The 22,919-nt window shown below is 35.5% G+C and overlaps 1 protein-coding gene across 1 annotated transcript; it reads left to right on the top strand.

Annotated features, from left to right (window-relative positions):
• Positions 1-530: 530 nt before the first annotated feature.
• On the top strand, positions 531-22,253 carry LOC140156005 (cholinesterase-like). The gene is made up of 6 exons (XM_072179064.1): positions 531-1,471; positions 13,642-14,809; positions 16,460-16,698; positions 17,886-18,073; positions 19,113-19,306; positions 20,762-22,253. The coding sequence occupies exons 1-6, from the start codon at positions 1,457-1,459 to the stop codon at positions 20,914-20,916; spliced, it is 1,959 nt and encodes a 652-aa protein (XP_072035165.1). The 5' UTR covers positions 531-1,456; the 3' UTR covers positions 20,917-22,253.
• Positions 22,254-22,919: the final 666 nt, after the last annotated feature.

The following is a 22,919-nucleotide window of genomic DNA, read 5'->3' as shown; positions in this document are numbered from 1 at the left end:
TTCTAGGGAGACTCCTATTGTAATATTTGGAGATTAGTCAACAGAACTGGCAAAAAAAGTTGTTGGCGATATCAAAATGTTTATAGAAAGAAAAGCATTGTCTTTGTCAAAAATAACCGAATCTGACCACACATTCCAGCCCAACTACTATTTCAAAAGGCAGCACTCTCCATACTTTTTCTCCCGAGAAAATCTCAAATATACAACAATACCTCATTTCAGCCTCTTATTTCCTTTAACAAAACGACTCATTTTCAGCCAGTGACTGTAGACAATTGATTTTATGCTAATGCTGTTACGCAATCAAGTGTGTGATATAGATTTTACATGTGATTTTTGAAAGACAAAGGTACAGTGTTTATGTGATCACAGAGAAATGTCATGAAAACAATTCATAAATGGGGTTAACAGTCAACTCTCATTACATACTGACTGCCCCTCGTAGTAAACTAAAAAGGGAAAAAGTAATAAGCATATTTAACAACTAGAAACACTCTGACGGCATTATTCTGAATTACAAAAACCATTTCCACCGAAAGCTTATATCGTTCTCGTAAGTTAATAATCGTCGGCGGCTCGTGGAACAAGACACATGTAAGGGGGTAAATTTGTTGAGTGATTCTGAGGTGCAGATGAGATACGGTGCACGCTTTTCTTTTACATGAAAGATATATGATACTATGTAAGCACACTGCCACAACCTGATTGAACCTGATAGTCATTCTTGTCTAGGAGTTTCTCGACCGACCTCTCTTGCTCACAATTTTACATTTGTACACTGCATCGTTATATCATAGAGTTCTGCATCAGTCTGTGCTGTGCTAGCTGTAATAACATACCTCTCAAATGCTCAACGATTCGACCCAGTTGAGAGCTTCATAAATACATGGCAGCAGATTTTTAATGCCCGGGGAAAATTGGCATATAACCAATGCTCTCAACCATCTACGTTTCAACAAGCACTGCATTACAACAGCAACGTGTTTCCAACATAGCAAGTGTATTTGTGACCAACGTTTAAATGCAAAGGTGGTTTTATGTTGCATTGGATACTAGTACCTCTTTCTACCAGCAGCAACATTTCTTAACGTTGTAGATGCACTGGTGAAATTATTTTTCGTACATGGATGAAGCAATAAACATAATCTAGCGGCGGTATTTTTCTAAGTGGGATGCATTAATTTGAGAAAGGAAACGCATTATTTTGTAATTCATCATCACCGCTTGATAACCTGCCCTTATTGCAATGTCAGTGTGTTGCTGCTGATGCTTTAACAAATTCTATGCAGCAGTTAAGAAGCAGACTGATTAGGAAAGCCTGTAGGCAGTAGGGGCCTTAATTAAAAGGCAAGTGACCGACCCTTTGAGGCGACACATAGCAGGTGCGCTGAGCTGAATAGTTAAGCCGTGCTGTTTTGGTGTGTATGCCAATACATGGAATTCTAAGCTGATTGCTATGATCATAATGAAGGTAAATGATGTGTATTTTAATTTCTCGATGTTTGTTATTGTATGGATTTTAGAAAATGTAATTTGTGCATTTAATATTGAGAGGCATCAGGTTCTATAAAGGTAAATTGTATAAAATAGTGTTTTCATCTTCAGCAATCTGTTTCCTATCTTGCCAAACCCCTACACCCCTATCCCACCCCTACCAATGCCCGCCCGCATAGCGTACTTTTCCCACATTTTGCAGCACCACACTAAAGAACCTTACTTATTCTATACAACACACAGTAACACCCGAGCAATAACCCGCAATTGTCACATAACCCATACATACCTGTATACGTCATCTGCTTACACCACTTCCACACCCACATCCAAACCACTGCAATCAAACAACTATCTATCAGTATCATCCACACATTCAAATTATCAAATTACGAAACATGAAAGGAAAATACAAATAGGTGATAGCCACACAACATCCACCGCAGATAAAATATGTAACTTAAATGTATATTTTTATCTTATAAATATAAATAATTATATATTACAAAATAAATTGTTCAACACTTGAAAATAAATTGTTAACACCAACATGATCGGGCTTATTACCACAATCTTGTAGATATAAATGTGAACGTGCCTAATGTAAATTCAAGTTTCATGTGCGTACGATTAAGGGCTGGGGTATGAACGTTTGGACAGTATTTATTTTGGGACATTAGAGCACATCAGACATATCGAATTGCATTCTGAATACGAAGAATGTCATTCTGATATCAAATAATTTTGATTTTTGAAATTCGCAATTTAATACACATTTTATGGCAAATCATTAAAAATCCATATAAGAACAGTCAAAAGACACTAACATGACTAAAGCGTAAAGTCTATGCTCCCAGGTCCCTGAGACCTCAAGAGGTCAGTGTTTTCTCGTCCTAGTTATTCCAATTTTGCCTCTTGTCCCGCCACTTGTCTTAAATGTAATTGGAAATATGCAACATGCTGAGACGCACTTATATATTATGTCAAAGTAGCGTGTTTACAGCATTGAACTTAAAGATACCTGCGTAGATTTTTTTAAAGTGCTTGTCGTATAACATTAATATTATATATTTTGGTATGTATGCTTAAACTGATTTCTTCAGCGCTCATAAAATAGAGTTTTAGAAGAGTAGTTTTCATTACAGTCTATCTTCGTGCTATGTTACACACACATAATTTTATTCGGCATTGGTAGATACAAATCTGGTACAAAGGCAAAGGAAGAGTACAAGAGAAAGTGTGAGCGACGGAGAGAGGAGAGAAAGACAAAAAATGAGAGATAGAGCGATGATTGAAGAAAAATTAATTGAGAAAGCATAACTTGAAGCGTAGTTTTGCAGCTGTACATGGTATCTTTGTTCAGCTGGATTTAACAGTTTTTCCCAGGGATATGTTCACAACATAGAATATATTATAGTACTATAATGTATATAGTGTCTATGATTCCAGCTACATTTCTGTGAGAGCACAACTCAACTGAGTACAAGCTTGAACATGAATTATTATACACAATGTAACACGATAATATGTACATTCCTGTAGCTCAATCTACCAGTATTCACGTTTTTCCCCACTATACAATAAGTATCATGCATATACGTATGTTAAATAGGTAAGTGATTTTGACAGCAATGCAAAATAGAAGATTGAAACGGATTGCAGACACACCACCATCTTCCAATGTTGTTCAATTCAACTCATACAACTGTTTAACTATCAGTGCAAAGCAGTTAAAAATTATTCCATTTGTAAAAATGAATGGAGAATTGCACTAAACTATCTAGTGTCTTATTAAATGCCATTATCATTCAAATCCATAATTCTATAGTATCAATTTTGTGAAGAATATAAGAATATAAAACGTGGCTGTGTGAATTTACTCTGGTATAACTACGAACTTAAAACCAACAAATATAAGGTTCGCGTAAGTTACCGGCTATTAAGCTTTACGCTTTTAGCTGTAATAACTAAATTATAATATTTATGTTCATTTACGATGTACAACTGACTATCTCTACATGGTGTCCCTGAAAGAACTGTACAATGTATCGTCAGCAACTTAATTGTGTGGGTATTTTAATGCCACAAATTAACATAACTAAATAACTGGTGTGATTGAAGAATATCACAGTTATCACATACTTGTTTGAATTTTGACAATTGATCACACCGTTCTTGAAATATAAGAATTTTACGAAACTCCCTCATTTTCAAACCTTTCCACGGATTCAAATATCAATAGATCGACTGTATTCGGAGCGCTAATCACTGTGGATCATCAACGCGTGAGGCGTCTATTGTCATTAATATATATTTGACTCCGTGGAACGGATTGAAAATGAGGTAGTTTCGTAAAATTCTTTTATTTAAAAAACGAAGCGGTCAATTGTCAAAATTCAAAAAGTATGTGATAGCTGATATATTCATCAACCACATCGGTTATTTAGTTATGTTTGGTTTATGAGTAAAAAAAAAAAAAATTCAGTTTCCGACGAATCAGTTCTTTCAGGGTCACCCTGTATCTATCGTCTGGATGTAGTATCTAAACGTGTAGTACACTATAAAAGTGTTTGCAAGAATTATATCCAATGAGGTATTCAACATGAAAATATATATGCTCCTAGTCCTTGTCTTAATCCATGCTGATTGTAATAATTGAAGCTTTTTTCAATCAATCCATAACCATACTGCATGTACCAGTGAGTCGTCTTTCCGCTCTACTTATATGACGATAATGATAAGATGGATCAAATTGCCTCCCTCAGTTCCCAGATATTCGTCTCTCTTTAATTCCTCTTGGCAGATTCAAAATGACTATACTCATCATAGATGAAGATGTATTGGCTGAGTTTCAATGTTAACGACCTTTTTTTAATTTCAGAGTATAATTTGTGGTGTCTGATTAGGGATTTTGCTCGCGTAACTTGGCTGTATTCAGATATTCCTGTGACAAGATTTATTGAGGATTTAGATCCTAATTCCAAAACGCCTTTGATGTTCTCCAAAATTAATCAGTAGAAAATGGAAGGAAACAGATAAACCAAAGAGGAAAGGAGAAGGATAATCTGTAATTACTCATTAGATTTATAGAAATTGTGCAAGTTATTTTATTATTGACCCCAATAGTCTGACAATGCACGATAGGTAACTTATTTTGTTGAGCACCAAAATTTTTATGCACTTTTGAAACAAAAGGATTCTCCATTATGACATATTCTCTCAACATCTCCAAGAACAAAATTCAAAGAGTTCTGCAATTAATTAAAAAACACTTCTTTGTGAAATAAAGAAAAACGCCTTTGTCTGTTTGCCTTTTCACTGCTTGAGGCGAGACTGCGAGATATGAGAAACCATGGAAACACCCTTTCCGTAAAACATCAGCGTTTTACATAATTATTTGAACGTTGCAAATCATTATTAAACTGTAAAACATTGTAGGATACGTCCACACAAACGGTCATTTTTTTAAAATTTAGTTTGATGATTTTGACAAGGGTGATGAGACTGACTAATAATGATATCATCTCTCGTTGTTTTGTAGCACATATTATTATTAACCCGTTGACAGCAGTGGTGGATAGGTGTCGTATATAGTAATTTTGAGGCGCTAGGTTCCGAGTAGTCTTTGTGAATCGTCCGCTTGGACAGAATTCCAATTACGTAGGCTGTTAACTTGTTAGGGTTTAAATTAAGTAGGTAATAGTCTACATTGCAAATTATACATCACATACATTACATTATAATACTTTACAATACATTACATTACATTATATTATATTACATTACATATTACATTACATTACATTACATTACATTACATTACATTACATTACATTACATTACATTACATTACATTACTCTATACATTACATATTATGCATTACATTACACTGCATTGCATTATAGCTATGGCGATGTGCTGTTATTGCCCGGTGTTATTGTTAGGACAATGAACTCTGTTGATTGAATCATCTTTCAAGAAAAGAAGAATGTACTGAGAGAAACACATGATACATGTCGATAGCGTATAAGTAAATCAATTGTCATCGACTCATTTTATTCCGGGATTGTATTATATTTCATACTTTCAACGTCATATACCAAGTCTCATTTGAAACTGTTTAATAGCAACATTCCGTACCCTGACAATCATAATTGCTGGGCCATTCCTTTCAAATTCAGCTAATTGTTAAAGTTAAAGTAAGATGCTACACCTGTTTGTTGAAAGCAAGTGGTCATGGTGGTGGGCTATTTTCTTCTTAATGGTACGTGATGATATGTCAGTCGTTTTGTACCACGATGTTTCCGAGCATTATGGATGGGGGTAAATAGAATCGGATATATTGCTGTTTTCGATGGAAAAGTATATATAAATGTTCGATTTTGAGTCCGTAAATGTGTTTTTCAGTTCTGTTAACATATTCATGTGGAAGAACATGGTCCTTTAAATTTATTGTTTATTTAATTGCACCTTGAATTATCAAATATATAGAATAACATCGGGATTGAAAAGATGCTGCTGTGCTCAATGAACAAGGTGCTGGGGAAGTTGAGTGAATATTAAAAGTAAATTTGCTCTAGAACGTAGTGGAATTGATTGGTAAAACCTCTTAGGGACATTTGCACACCATCAAAGGAAATATTGCACAGAAATAGATAAAACAATAAAAGGAGATGATGGTCCCGAGGGACTACCTGAGATTTAAAAAATAAGAGGGATTGATTTCGCGTACATTTAATAAAGTTGAATCGTGTTTACCAAAAGTACTAAAAGTAAGTTTAGTAAGTAAGACTGGTGTGACCAATGCTTGACTCTTATCATTAGGATAACGAATTTATCCCCAGGATAAGGAAGGTTTTTGCATTGCAACAATGAGTACCCCAAGATGATCCGCGTGGCCTTCAAAATATACTATATGAAGAGCTTTGTTTCAAAACCCCTTACATCCACTTGCCCATTTTTGAGAACACATCAAAAAATCATCAAAAAAGTCACTGATATATGGGGGTTTGCAACAAAAGCAGTTTTTGGGCAAGTGGATGTAAGGGGTTTTGAAACAAAGCTCTTCATATAAACATGATAGAGTGATAAGCAAATCATAATGAACATCATCAATAATGACCCATTACTGAAACATCATTGATATAATCATAACAACCATTATTGCTGTTAACAACGCTGCGGCATCAAAGTCTAGCAAAAATGTAATTAAATCCCACAATACACATCTTATCTGACGTATGATGGGTTAGAGAGAAACGAAGCGCAGTAAAAATACATTTAAATATGACATTCGAACCTGGACACGTTCCCTGGTTTCCGTGCTTGAGAACGGACAAGTGCATCACTTGCTTTCCTCACGCGCTAAAAATACCATAAAAACAATACAATGTGAATTCTTGAAGTAGTGAATATGACTCCGATGTACAGATCTATCGCTCAACAACATTCAATTTGGCAGTAAAATGATGTCGAGTGGCGACAATCGACGAAGTGAGATTTCTTAGAGAGGTTTTTGATTTCTTTTCCTATTCATTAATAATGAAAAATACCACTCGGTATCCGTTGGACACAAGCGACAGCGCAGATTGTTAGGTAATGTTGCCCAGGTACCCATTTTACTTACGTTTCTTTTCTGGAAGTCCCTGTGCTATCCAGGTTTGCTTTTAATTATTACTGCTCAGGGGCTGTTGTCTAGATTGAATTCGGTTCGCTTCTCCGTATAACATAAAAGGGATCACCTATTCAAATTACATTGTTTGCAATTGTGCACTGTATTTAGATGATTTTTTTACCAGAGGAGTACCGTACTTTTAATATCATTTCTATGCTTATACTGTGAGTATTTCTCCTTCAAGCTTTTTTTACATGACTTTAAATTTGTAAATGTAGATATTTTGGAATGTGAAACAGGTTTGTTATTTTGGTAACACACAACATTCTACTGCCTTAGTTTCATCGGAAGATATTTCAAGAATGAATTAAAAAACACAAGAAACGCCAATTTCATAATCATTTTTACTATTACTCTAATTCTGATTCTAATGCTGATCACAAAGCCGACCATTGTATTATTTTCCAAAGTTTGAAAATGCCTTTGATATTTCCAACAAAGGAAAGAAAACAGGGAAATAAATCAAAGATAAGAGGAAATAGAACGAATAACAACTCGTTATTTATGTATTTTGTGTAACATAATTTGAGCATACCTGTTTGTACCAATGATTACATAAAAGTACTGGTACAAAATGCCGTTGACAAAATTCTTCAGTTGTTAATTCTATGACTTTTATTTCAATACAAATATTTAATAGCTATCAACATGTTTAAACAATTTCATCATCTACTCAGGGACGGATCACATTTCACCCAATGCTGTACATGCAGTGTCTAGGTAGATGTCTCATTTAAAGGACCGTTCAGTGATTTGCTCATCCGGACGATCGTAAAAATCATCAAAATTCAGACTTTGGTACCTTTGTTATTGATGTGCTAACATAGCCTACGAGTGGTTCAGCCGAAAGCCGTGTATTTAAGACAAAATAAGACATTTTACACGAATCTGTAATTTAGATACTGACAGTATCTAAATTAGCCACATGTACATGTATTTGAATGGGGCTTCAACTTCATCAGTACTGCTGTTTTCTTCGCTTTTTTGCCAAATTTGTCATTTCAAAAATACCAAATGACAATTTGAATGACTTATCCTTCACTTTTGAGCAAGTTATAAACATATTATTTTTTTACACTTGCGCTGGGATCACTGAATGGGTCTTTAAGACAGGCCATCAGGATATGTTAATTAGGGTCAGGGGTTACTGTTATGTTAATTATTTTAGGGTTAGGGTTAGGATTTAAGATTAGTAATCCCTGACCCTAATTAACATATCGTGATGGTCTGTCTTAATGAGACAAGTACCAGTTTCTATATTGGACTTTGTTTTACGGGTACATCTTATCACAATTGTGCGGTGTTATAATTGAGGGACATTTTATAGCTATTTATTTAGGAAACCTAAATGTAAATTAATTTCTGTGAATGATGAAATATTTATACGTGAACGCTTGAGATGTCATTCAAGTTTTATACCTGAAAAATACAGCTGAATACAATAACGATTTGTCACTCTTCCTGTGTAATTACAGTAATCAATATGAAACCAACATTCCTATTAATTAAACTTTAATCAAATCGTTATTGACCTTAATTTGACAGAGCAAAAACAATTAGATTAGAATGTGAGACTGTACTCGTATAATTAAACAATAATAGTGATGGCTGTTATTAACACGAATGAATACGAAGCAGTAATATAATATTTACAAGGAAACATACTGTAAAAATATAAAATGCAAATGCTTCCATACCATCGGTCGATTTTGTTTTACTATTTTGATATGGAATGAGGAGACTAATAATGATATCATCTCTTGTTTTGACACGTATTAACAAGATGACAGCAGTGGATATGGTTGCATATATCTAACAAGTATTTTGAGGCGCTAAGTACCGAGTTACGAATCGTGTGCTTGGATAGAATTCCAACTGAGTAACTTTTATTGTTATAGGCTTTAAATTAACAAGGTAAAATTGACATTATACATTACATTTTACATCATAATTACATTACATATTACAATGAAGGATGCATTAGAGATGTACACGATACTGTTCTACCTTTTATGCCAGCCGACACTTTAAGTAGGACTGTCATCTACTCATCGTATTGTATTCCTTATATCATTTGAAACTGTCAGCAATATTCCGTCATCTGACAATAAAAGGTCCAAAAGTTATATATAGTTAGATGCTACACCTGCTTGTTGAAAGCAAGTGGTCATGGTGGTGGGTTATTTTCTTCTTTAATGTTACGTGACGATTTGTCTGTCGTTTTGTGCCCCGATTTCCCGAGCATATGAATAGGATAAATGGAATAGGATATTTTGATATTCATTATAGTGAACTGTTAAATACGGATACAAGCATTCCCTTGAACGCAATATATGTACGGGAGTTCGTAACTTTTGGAGCAACGTGATCTTTATAAATTGATTGTAAATTGTACAGCACCTTGAAGTGTCAAAATATATAGAACACATTCGGTCAGTCATGACCCAATAGCGGACAAAAATCAGGCTTGAAAACAAAAGTAATATTGCATAAGAATACATAAAAAGGAGTTGATAGTCCCAAAGGACTACCTGAGATTTGTTTAAAAATAAGAGGATTATTAAATACTGACATTTAACTTTCGCCCACAATTAATAAAGTTTAATCGTGTTTACCACAAATGTTTACTAGTAAGTAAGACTGGTGTGAAACTGTTTTGGTTCCGATCATTAGGACAATGTCAGTATCCCCAGGATAAGGAACTTGCATTGGCAAAATGAGTACCCCAAGATGTAATACACATATCTTACCGGCCGCCTGACGTTTAGAGTGAAACGAAGTGCAGTAAAAATACGTTTAAATATGACATTCGAACCTGGACACGTTCCCTGATTTCCGCGCTTGAGAACGGACAAGTGCATCACTTGCTTTCCTCACGCGCTAAAAATACCATAAAAACAATACAATGTGAATTCTTGAAGTAGTGAATATGACTCCGATGTACAGATCTATCGCTCAACAACATTCAATTTGGCAGTAAAATAATGTCGAGTGGCGACAATCAAGGAATGAAATTTCTAAGAGCGGTTCTTGATTTCTTTTTCTAATAATTTATAATGATAAGTACCACTCGATATCCGTTAAACACAAGGGACAGCGCAGATTGTTAGGTAATGTTGCCCAGGTATACCCAGTCTATGTGCTATCCAGGTTTGCTTTTAATTACGACTGCTCAAAGGCTGTTGTCTATATTGAATTAGGTTGTCATCTCCATAGAAAATGAAAGGGATCGTCTATTAAAATTACTTCCTTTGCAGTTTTGCACAATATTGGACGATTTTCTTTTTCAAAGCAGTACCCTGCTGTTTCATTTCTTTGTTCATACTATGATTATGCACCCTCCAATCATTTTTTGCATGGGTTTACATTTGATGTAATGTAAAACTGGTTCGTATGTGACAATATTTTGCCCTAGATGTGCCAGTTTTATACACCTGTTTTGATCAGTAACACACAATCAATATAAATTTACAATTTGGGATCTAATCTTTGGCTATTACCAATTAAATTATTTTCCCTAGATCAATATTGAACAATACGCTCCAGACCTCTGCTAACACTGCTCAATATCGTATTGCTATAAAGCATAAAATTATTCATCTCGATGTTGAATATGTTGAGGTAATGGCAAAACACAACCAAACTGACCAATTAAGAACTTTCAAGTATAGTCACTTCAAAGAGAACACCGGTCTGTCTAGAAATGTATCGATAATCTGATACTAAAATGTTGGTAGTTTTATGCACGAGAGATGGCTTAGATTTTACCATAGGCATCACAAGAAAATCACAGGCTCCGTTTACTACATATGACATCTTCAAACTACAGTGCGCAAATAAATAAGGTACCAGATACTTTACATGACTAGCATTCTACTGAATAGGACATAGAAAAACTGCAAACAAGGCTAATTTTATGCTATTCTCCTACTCAACTATTTCGGTTCCAGAAACTGGCGAGGTTGCACTTTTGGAGCTTTTGGGGACATACACAGAGAGGGGTCGTGATGATTTCTATACAATTCTTGTCTTGTAACGGAGTGCTCTAGAATGAATTAATTTTCTAATATTTGATAGTAGTTGCTACACTACAAGTTGTATCTTTGTCAGGGCGCATAAGATGTCGGACGTCAGTTTATAGCGTCAATTTCACAGAAAGGAGCAATAAGCCCACATACAATGACATACTTCTTTTGTCCATGATAAACCAAATAACGAATTGCTCTTGGCTTTTACTTCCTATCATACATAAAGGCTATTATAACTCCTATCAGACATGACAGCAGTGTGTATCTATCATGTTTCAAGATATTGTGGCAATATTGTAGCTTGGTATTGCATTCGGTTAGATTTTGGCTGGCATTACAAAGTGGCCAGTCTCTTGACACAATACCATAGCACCACTATGGCAGATGGCCAACTAGCGTCACAACAAATTAGCAGGTTAGGTTGCACATCTAGTAAGTCGGGTACTCTGCGCTGGACATGACATTTTCTTCTTGCCATTCTTTGCTCGGAGCAGAGAAGAGCCAATATTACCAATGATTACATTGTATCAACCACTGTCAGTTTGTGATTAAAAAAAGCAATTGAAAGTTGCAATACTGAAATACTTTATTATTTAATCAAGTAGTGAATGTTTTTGTTGATAGCTTCAAATGAATAGGTGTAATGTCTGGGTATAATGCACGGGTGTCTTTTTCAGTTTAAAAGATATCAAAATCAAAACGTATCATGCAATATCTATAAGGAATACCTCCCATTTGGTGCAGAAACAAGAAATAATAACATTACGCAAATAACCTGCTTTTCATATTTGAAATCCGAATCAAAAACTGATACAGATATATAGTATATGATAACCTAGCAAAAGGACTTATGTTCCTTAAGTTCAGGCCTGACAGGCCATCATGTTTTTTGAGTAGCTCTTACACACGCTTTTTGACATTGCTTTTGATATCATTTTCTCCAATAAGGAAACATACATAATTTATGTGGATTTTTCACTTGACTTAACTGACACGCAATTGCTAATGTAATTGCAATATGCATACACATTGGTAAAGTTATTCTACCACAAGTAAAATCCATGATGATGTGTACATGTGAAATTCAATTTGTATAGGCATGGATGCATACTGCCATGCTCCAATGTTTAAGTTTACCCCGTAAGCTAATGGCAATATTGGATTACCGGGATTGGGGCAGAAGGTTTATGCATGACGATGGAATAGCAACTGACAATCGATAGTCTCCAGGCTTTCTTTTTGAACATATATTGTCAAAGCTGTAACTTATGGCATGTCTGTCGCCCGTTATTCATCTATATTGTATTCGATGAAGCTTTAGAGATCTCGTGTGTTAAATTGTCTACACTATTTGCTTCAAGACAACATTGATAGACCGTTTTTCAGCTAGACTTAAAATAGACTTAGTAAGGGTTCTTTGACTGTTTACGATAGATATGTAGTTATAAGCTTGGAATTTATTGTCATCGATTTCCTTCATCCATGATAATGTTTAAGTGTTCGAAAGCCTTAATGTACGATTTTCATCAAATTTAATTGTGTTATTCTTTACCCAAAATGTTGAAATACTACACTAAGCCAAAAAAGAAACCTATAATTTTTCACAAGGTCATATCGTAAAATCCTGTGCATCTAAATGAACCAACATTAAACACAGGATTACTTCAATACTCTACTCTAAACACATGTCAGTAACCAAGCAGTTGTCCAACTGATACAACAGCAAAGTGCACTGACATATAACATCTTCCTGGACCACATTCACAGCACAATAAATGGCACCCAGCACAAGAAATCTGTGAGTAAGTGTAGAACAAGACCTGTTTCTTGAAGAAAGTGCGTGGAAAGCAGAAATCAGCCCGTTCCACATTACTTCACTTACTCTTTGGAAATTATCATATGTGTAAGGATCTTATACGCATTCTCACAGATTTTTTGTGCTGGGTGTCAATTATTGGGCTGTGAATGTTGTCCAGGAAGCTGTTCAATGTCAGTGCAATTTTGCTGTTGTGTCAGTTGCACAACTGCTTGGTTACTGACATGTGTTTAGAGTAGAGTATTGAAGTAATCCTGTGTGTAATTTTGGTTCATTTTGCTGCACAGGATTTTAAGATATGACCTTGTGAAACGTTATAAGTTTCTTTTTTGTGTATTAGTAATAACTACCGGGAAGGCTTTCTGTCCATTATAAGCTTAAATAACAGGGAAAGTGAAAGAAACCACACTGGCTAATTTGGTCGTTTTACATGGAGTTCTATAATGGCGGACACGTTTGGCTGATTCCATTTAGGTGTAAGTTGGGACATGTGTAAACATTGCAAATATGACAAGAAATCAGGTTTGAAAAAAATAAACTAATTTCATATCATAAGATCGTACATTATGGCTTTAAGAGTGTTTTTAAAGCGAACAATAACGTATGTTTTTTTTTGCTTTCATTCCAGACGTACAATTTACTTCCGTTCAACATGCATCTTTCTGGAGTTATATCTCGCACAATAGGAATTAGTACCATTAACCTAGCCGGATGGGTTTTTGCCATATCTATTATTATCTTATGTGAAGCAGCGCAGACAGAGCAGGAAAATACAGTTAACACTATGTACGGTAAAATATTTGGATCACGTAAACGCGTTTATGACGGGTTTCACCAACACCATCACGTGACTGCGTTTCTTGGAGTACCTTATGCCATGCCTCCTGTTGGAGAAAGACGTTACATGCCGCCCGAACCTATTAAACCATGGAGTGGTCCCATAAATGCTACTTTTTATGGATATGCGTGTGTGGCACCACTTGATGATGCTTATGAAGGATTCGAGGGATCCGAACAATGGAATCCTAATGTTGAAATGAGTGAAGACTGCTTATTTCTTAATGTGTGGACACCCGAACCACGTGTATCAGAACGTATGACTGTTATGGTGTGGATTTTTGGTGGTGGGTTTGTTTCTGGCTGTGCAAGTCTTCCTTTATATGATGGTTCCTATTTAGCAGCTACACATGGAGTGGTGGTTGTATCCATGAATTACAGAGTAGGGTCGTTTGGATTCTTATCATTTGGTACACCGGAAGCGCCAGGCAATATGGGACTTTTGGATCAAACTTTAGCTCTGCAATGGGTTCAAGACAACATTAAATTCTTCGGTGGCAATCCTGACGATGTTACAATATTTGGCGAAAGTGCTGGTGCTGCAAGCGTCGGTCTCCACCTTTTGTCACCTTTGAGTTCGCCTCTTTTCAATCGGGCAATTTTCCAGAGTGGTTCACCTGTAACTCCTTGGGCAATTGTGAGTCCTGAAGAAGCAAATAGGCGTGCAATGATGTTTGCAACTCGGTTGAATTGCACACAACATAAAGAAGGTAGTCCGAATAAAACCATACCGGAAATGTTGACTTGTTTACGTACGAGAGATGCCAAGCTTGACATTCTTCTTCATGAGTACGTAGTGAGCGGTGTTTATGTATTCCCATTTATTCCTGTTGTAGACGGCACATTTTTAACTGAAACCCCATCTTCATCGTTGGAGAGATACGCAATTAAAAATACAGATATTTTACTTGGAGTTAACAAAAACGAAGGTTCATTCTTCATGCCATATTCTTTAGAAGGTAAGCCATCACATGTGTTTGTTTTGAGGTGGTTATATGTGATGCGATCAAGCAAAATCAGTCGGAACTCGGAAATATTAAATTTTCAGTTTCTTAGAGGATAGTAAAAAGGATTTACAAAGCTGCATTTTACAGAAAACCCCATTGAAATTGAACAACTAGTTCCAAAGATATGAGCAATTAAAGAGTCTCCAAAACAAAAGAAAACAAAAGGAAATAATTCCTTTGTTTGGCTATATCTCAAAATCAATATTTCCGAGTTCCGACTGATTTTGCTTGATCGCATCACATATGAGTACAGGTTTTTCTATTTTTGGTGTGTATTACAACAATTATCCACGCAGCTTATATGAAGCCTCGACTTGCACAAGGTCTTGCTTCCTAGTAATGCAGATAGCGAATCAATTGAACCAAAGGTGATACAAGCAACAGAATTGGTATATACACTTATTAGGAAAAATAGCCAACGTTAGCCATTTGTGCAATCCAATAAATTCCAAGGTCAAAGTTTATGCAGGGCATTGATTAGCACATTAAAGGGGCATTTCGTGATCCACAGCCTCATCCCCCCACTTTTCTAAAAAAAAATTGAGATTTTATATCACTGGAATACTCTGGCTACATAATGTTTATGTACAAAATATTTCTTGCAGATTAATTCGTTTAGCAAAGATATCGCGAAATTTGAATTTCGTTCTGGTGCACCAGAACGAAATTACAACGTATTGTCTATGGAGCAGTGCAATACACATAATCATGCATAACTCGCAAACACAAAATTGGAATCAACTGAAATTTTGGGAATATGCTTTTTTCGTGGATATGTACTGAAAAATGTCATAAAAAGAGGATGCTAGGATCACGAAATACTCCTTTAAAACTAGCGTCGTGCTTTCATTAATTAGAACATAAATGTGCAACTTTTGATTTCGTTCCTTCCTTAGGTTTTAGATCATCGTTTCTTTAATTCTCAACTAATTTCAACAAATGAGGTCTTAAATCAGAAGAATATTGGCTGCTTGTTTAAATTTGGACATATTTGTCTTTGTTTAGGATATACAGGGATGAGATGAACATAACTTGTACCTTAATTATTTTGCGCATTGTATTGTTCATGTTGGAAAAAGGTGTTCATCTTTCACCCACCATACCCACCGAAATTTCAATTGCTGTACTTCTCCGCAACTATAGAAATATCAACTTTTTCTACTCATGCACAAATGACGGGACAATAGAAAAATCGCCGCAATTTTGATAACATTGTCCAATTACTATCTGAAATCGATGGTTAACCGCTAAAATATATCCTTCGATATAGAAATAATGTGCAGTTTTTGCACATGATAATATTACGTCGCCACAAAATAGTTGAAAAACTACAAAGTGGAATAACTGGAACACAAACTTAAAATAATGTTAGTGTATTCAGTGTCTACGTGTCTTGTAGAGTCTATTACTCCACTATACTAAGCTATACTATTGTAGTATTATGAAGGTGTATGGGAAAAATCAAGATAAAAATTATAAAATCATGAAAATAAACATCTATCGTAGCATTCTGTTTTAGACGTACACGTCTCTTTCTACTATCAATTCACACCACATTGTCTAATGCGTACTTTGTTCTTTTTCCTCTCTTTGTTCACAAAGAATTTAATAAAGATACAAATAGCCCAATCAATCGGACGATGTACCATAAGATCATCCAGAAGACAATGAAACATCTCAATGAGTTTGGACGTAGTGCTATCGCCTTCCAATACACAGACTGGTTATATCCTGACGATGTGTTTAAATTACGGGATGCAACTGAGAGTTATATTGCAGACTACAATATCGTTTGCCCTTCACATCGATTAGCTCAAGCTTACGTTGCAGCCAAAAATAAGGTAAATTCTTGTCTTTGATACTGATTGCTCCTGTACAAATAACAGCTTATCACAAATTATCAGTTGACACTCTTCACGAACGCTACCTAACACCTAAAATGCTTAATAATGTCAAAAACATTTAGCGATGTACACAGATCATGACACAAGGAAATTCACTTGAACTCACTTGAAAATCTCACACAATGACCTCCGTTCCACACCCACCCCTCCTCATACACACAAATACAACATCGGCACAAGAAAAGACAGACAGCAACTTGATTATTTCTTCGGTACATTTAAAAAAAAAATAAAGGGCCATGGGTTCGGTTTTTGACAACAAAAATCTGTTTTTTACCGAAGGGAGAGAGGAGGTCTGCATTTAAGTTCCATCTTTCAAGTCCAATGCACCAGAGATGAATACATTATTACCAATGAGGCACGTTCTCCTCCAAACTAACATCCCATCACACACATAATGTCTTGTCATAATTTCTTTGATTCTGTGTCATTTAAGGGATCTGGAATGAGCGTTTTGAGCGTTTCGACAGTATTTTTTGTGGGACATGAGAGCACACCAGACATATCGAATTGCATTCTGAATACGAAGAATGTCGTTCTGATATCAAATAATTTTCATTTTGTGAAATTCACGATATAATACAAATTTTATGACAAATTATAAAAATTGGATATTTTTCACATTTTGGATATATAGGCCTAACAGTCCTCGAAGTAAATTTTATAAATCTAATGATATATTCTTAAAGTGTATGTAGCTGGGAGGAAAAGCAGACGATCAATTGAAAATTTTGACCTTTCATATTGAATATATGGATTTTTCCCCCCCAAAAGACCTAATTTTTTTTGGTGTTTTGGGAAAAAAATTCCATATCTTCAAAATTTTCAATTGATCGTCGGCCTTTTATCCCACCTACATACACTTTAAGAATACATCATCAGATTTATAAAGTTTACTTCGAGTACTGTTATATATCAAAAATATCAATTTTTAATCATTTGCCATAAAATGTGTATTACATTGCGAATTTAAAAAAATCAAAATTATTTGATATCAGAAGGACATTCTTCGTATTCAGAATGCAATTCGATATGTCTGATGTGCTCTAATGTCCCACAATAAATACTGTCCAAACGTTCATACCCCACCCCTTAAGTAATTGTTTATATTCTGACTCCAACAGGTATATATGTATAAGTTCAATCAACGGACCACAAATAATCCGTGGGGTGAATGGATGGGTGTTCTACATGGTGACGAAGTGGCATTTGTTTTCGGTAAACCACTCGATGCAGCAAATGGCTTCAGCGTACAAGAGAAACACCTGAGTGCGAAGATGATGCGGCTATGGAGTAATTTTGCAAAAACCGGGTAAGAAATCCCCTTTTTGGTTATTCTCAGACTTTGCCAAGTACGTTGGTGGATGTCACATTGTCACTGCGTACGTTGAACTGCGCAGTAACGATGTTCGCATCAACGTCCGACGATAACGTATTCTCAGTTAGTCACCAACCTACCAACTTACCCACTGTTACCAAAGGCTTTCTGTATTACCAACATGGTCTGTTTTCTCTGTGTACTACCCTTGCCAGCGGTTAGGAACACAACTTGGTGTGTTTAAAAAGAACTATTAATAAAAAAATGTACATTCATCTTATAGACACTATGTTATAGAACTCAACTATTTAAATCGCAGTTAGGTGTTGTTGTGGTTCCTGCGTCAAAAGCTAAAATTGCCGAAATAAATTTGTCTCTATAAAAAATTTTTTTTTCTCTATTTCGATATATCTTAATAGCCACAAGCTCTGATAGATGTTATATTTTACATCGCTAAATAAGAAAAAGAGCTAGGAAACCTTACAGACACTGAGTTTAGTATCGGTTTGCGTTATCTTAATTACAATATCGCATAAAATGTCGTTGGCACACCTTGCTATAAATTGATTCCTGTCAGGTATATGGGTATGATTCTCATGTTCCATGAGTTATTACTATGCTGAGCGTGTTTTATCAATATCTATGTAGTCAACATCAGTTGAGCGCCCAGAAGAAGGAATTGAGAGCATAGCAATGAATTTAAACAATGTGCAGTCATATATCTACGTTGTTTTCGTTAAAAATTCAGGTTTACAAGACCAGACATTGCTATGCATAATATGGAATACTGTGCTATAATAATATGAGGGGACCTATTGCGGTATTGGTGCAACATCTTGAGCACTTTAAATGTATGAATTTTACGAAAATGACAGTATGGTCAAAGATCAAACGGCACCTTGAAGCTGTATACAAATTCCAAACTGTAGCATAATCGCATACATTATGTTGTCTTTAAACATGTTAAACTTAGATAAAGATGTTGTTGACTGTTGATGACTTAATTTTAACATACCATTGTTTTGCATTACAGAAACCCTAACAAGGGAAACCCCAATGACCCGGATGAAGAAGCTGAAGGATGGCCTTATTTTGATGAAGAAACTGGCCAATTAACATACTTGTTAGATACATCCACAATTGATAACCCGGAAGTAATAAACTGGCCATGGGCTAAGCGATGTGCATTCTGGAATGATTATCTCCCAAAGCTGAACACAACGACAGGTATGAAAGATAACACTACAAGGTATCACAATGATAGTTCTCAATCCATGGCGTTTATGGTGCATTTGTAAGAGGCAGGCTTTTCAAACATCGAATGAGAACACTCATTGTGATACAGCATGTTGTACATTCAAGTCCTTTGGGTAAGAATCAGTTAAATGTTCAATCGCAGTAAGTAAATTACGAACAGAAAGTTTTGTTATTGCTATATAATTGAAAAGGAGACGAATAAGTGAGACTGCCCTTCACCCACAACATGTTCCTTTGCCAACGGTGAAATGACATCAAACAGTTCATGGCTATTAGTTTGGACTTAAAACAATAACAACCACTCAAAATTGATATATAGATCGTATAATATAGAAATATTCAGAATGGAATATACAAGGTCATTTTATCGTATTCTCGGAACTTGAGGGGACGAACAACTTAACAAGATCAGCACGAAGCAGAAGAGCCAGAAGAAGAAGAAGAAAGAGAAGGTGACGACGACAAAGAAGCGGAAGACGCCGGGGAAGCCGACGACTGAAGAAACAAATGAAGAAGAGAATACAGAAGACGCCGACGATAAATGAAGAAGAAGAGCAGGAGGCAGAAGAAGAGGAAGAAGCCATTGTATTATTTTGTAGTCACAAGCGATACACTCAGTAGAACTGGCATTTACTCTCCTTGTGGTCTCTTACTGGGAAAATACGTTGGTCAACGTCAGCCCTTTGTGCAATCCCAGAACTCCGAGGTCAAAGTTTATACCGGGATCAAAATTCAAAGTTGATCTATGATTTATCGTCCTGGAGTCGAAGGCCGAGACCAAATTTGGGTTCCATACCACACTGGTCAAAACTGACCTTGAAATTTCCTCCCATTTTGACCATATTGTTTGTCTTATAATAGCAATGATCCAAAACAGAATCAGTTTGTACTATCTGTGACATTTTGTTACTAAGGCAAAAACAGCAAAATAGGTCACAGCCAATAGGAGGATTCACTGTGGCACTTAGGTAACAAAATATCTAAGGTATTGCAAAATATTACTTATTTAAATTGTTATGATAACAAGTTGAACGATCTGAGGGTTGGCATAGATTGAATATTTTATTGATTAAAAGTGAATCTCATGCACATCACGCTTTTTTAGAATACTGGTAAGCCGCATGCAGCATAGGTGGAAGGAGAGAAATGCATGATAGATAGACAAACCGGTTTTATTTTGCAAAACGCGTTCTTACTATCACCTTGGAAACATATTTAATTGCTAACTATATTAGAGTATTGGTGGATAATGTTCAGTAATTCAACATTGATATATAGCAAGTTGACACTGACATAATGTTTAGTTCTAAATATGTTATACAAACATGAATTTGTGTAAATACTAAACACACTTACGGGAGGAAGGTTCCATAAAATAGTTCCGTCCTACTGTCAAACTAATGTTGTGTTATTGTCTTTCAACAGCGAACATCAATGAAGCAGAGCGAATATGGAAAGAACAATTTCATATGTGGAGTACTAAGTACATGGTCGACTGGAAGGCTGAATTTAACCACTACGTGTACAATAAAGATCAAGAATGTGAATCTACATCAACATCATCCAATGACACTCAATAAATGGACCAAATTATGAATAGGGTAAATATGTATCTATCATGAATGAAGACCAAAGCTTGAGGCTTCGTAGTTAATGTAGGAGTAGTGCAATTATCGATTATATATAATACAAAAGATGTTTAAAAAAGCATGTGTGTAACTGTTGCAATAATGTTGGTTTTTATAAACTTGCAAAGGAACTTCGTAGCCATACAGACATAAATAAAACCGTGATTCTGGTTCAGCTTAGAAAAGTAGCTAAATACCAAGATAATTCCAGGGATAAATCATTGCCATGTTTTACACTCTTAGCCAAAAGGTGAATTTTGCAATACTTAGTAATTTATTCTTAAACACTTGAGAATGTTCTTGCAATCTTATTGGTTCTTACCCGTGTGATATGACACGATATCACACACTTTAGCGCGTGCGAGTCGACGCGATACTCATACGCGCTATTTGAACCAACCGGAGGTGCATCAACGGGACTGCTCGATTCTAAGGCCAAGGTAATTCCATGTCAAATGTAGGATTTAATTCGATTAAAATTTGGAATACTTGTGATTAATATATTAATTTGAATTGAAGTGTTTAGAGAATAAAGGTATTGTTTTTAGCCGCAGTCGTGCATAAAATAATGATGTCGCCTGCGTGTTATATGAGATGATGGCGGCTAAAAACAATACCTTTATTCTCTAAATTACTCTACGAATAAGTGAGACTGCCCTTCTCCCGCAACATGTTCCTTTGCCAACGGTGGAATGGCATCGAACAGTTCGTGGCTATTTAATAGTTTGGACTTAAAACAATAACAGCCACGCAAAATTGATATAATAGATCGTATAATATAGATATATTCAGAATGGAATATACAAGGTCATTTTATCGTATTTTCTGAACTTGTAGGTTATATTATAAGTAAGTAAGCCACTTATGGCAGTATGGGTTGTTTAATCGAATTTAATAACAGTCATAGCAATATTTTACTTATGTTAAAAAATGTGTATAATAGATCAGATGTTATATGAAATAATATTGATTGTTTGGCATCAATACTTAATTACTATATGATTGTTTTAATACATATTTTATAAACTGTTTTTATATCATTTGTTAGTATACACAACGTTTCTACTGTTAATATGTTGTGGTGGATTAATAAAATATACCTCTGTCGCGCTCATCCCTTTAAATAAGATGGTTAAACAAATTTATCCGAAGTGATATGTATATGAATTGGACTTGTTATGAATCTCATTTCAGGTATAGTAATGGCCACTTAGCGCAATCGTTATACATAATTACCGGTGCTAATGGTCGCCGTATTTTAAGTATGACAGCGGCGCGCGCTCACCATGTATTTTCTAGACAAAGTATAGCTTATAATACCACATGGACATAGCTGTCTATCAATATCAAACGTATGTTCACATAATTAGTGAAATATATTGTTACCTTTTTGACATTATGCAAGTATCATAATGTGATTTCTTGCTGCAGAAATTGCTCTGATCATGCGATTTCGTAAATTGTACCTGAATCAAAATCATGAAATCACCCAACAGTATTTTTGTAAGACTTTGTTGACATGGTGACCAGAAAGTGATTGTAATGGTTATGCCTGCAAGAGTTCTAGACAACTTATTACCATTTCTGTCGGAATGAAAAACGTGAAATCACACACACAGAGAAAAGGTTTGGATCTCCAACATTTTTACCGTCATCATCTTTTACCCTGAAATGCACATCGTCAACACCAGCTCAATAATTATATTTGTACAGACGGAAGCGAACCAATAGAAATACGTCCCGTAGCGAATCACGTGGAAATGTAAACGCACCATCAAGCGCTAGTTTATAACATCAAGCGCCAGATTACAAATAACATGTATTTAAATTCACCTAAAGGGGTGTCTTTCCCATTCCATACTCCTACTGATTACGAGGACAATTGAAAGCTTGCACTTTCTCGCTGTGTCTGTAGAATTGACACACATAGACCACCACACATAGTTACATTTATA

This window comes from Amphiura filiformis, chromosome 6 (assembly GCF_039555335.1).
Source record: "Amphiura filiformis chromosome 6, Afil_fr2py, whole genome shotgun sequence".
In the NCBI taxonomy this organism is placed as follows: domain Eukaryota; kingdom Metazoa; phylum Echinodermata; class Ophiuroidea; order Amphilepidida; family Amphiuridae; genus Amphiura; species Amphiura filiformis.
The sequence above is the reverse complement of the archived record's forward strand: the minus strand, read 5'-3'. Positions and strand labels throughout refer to the sequence as shown.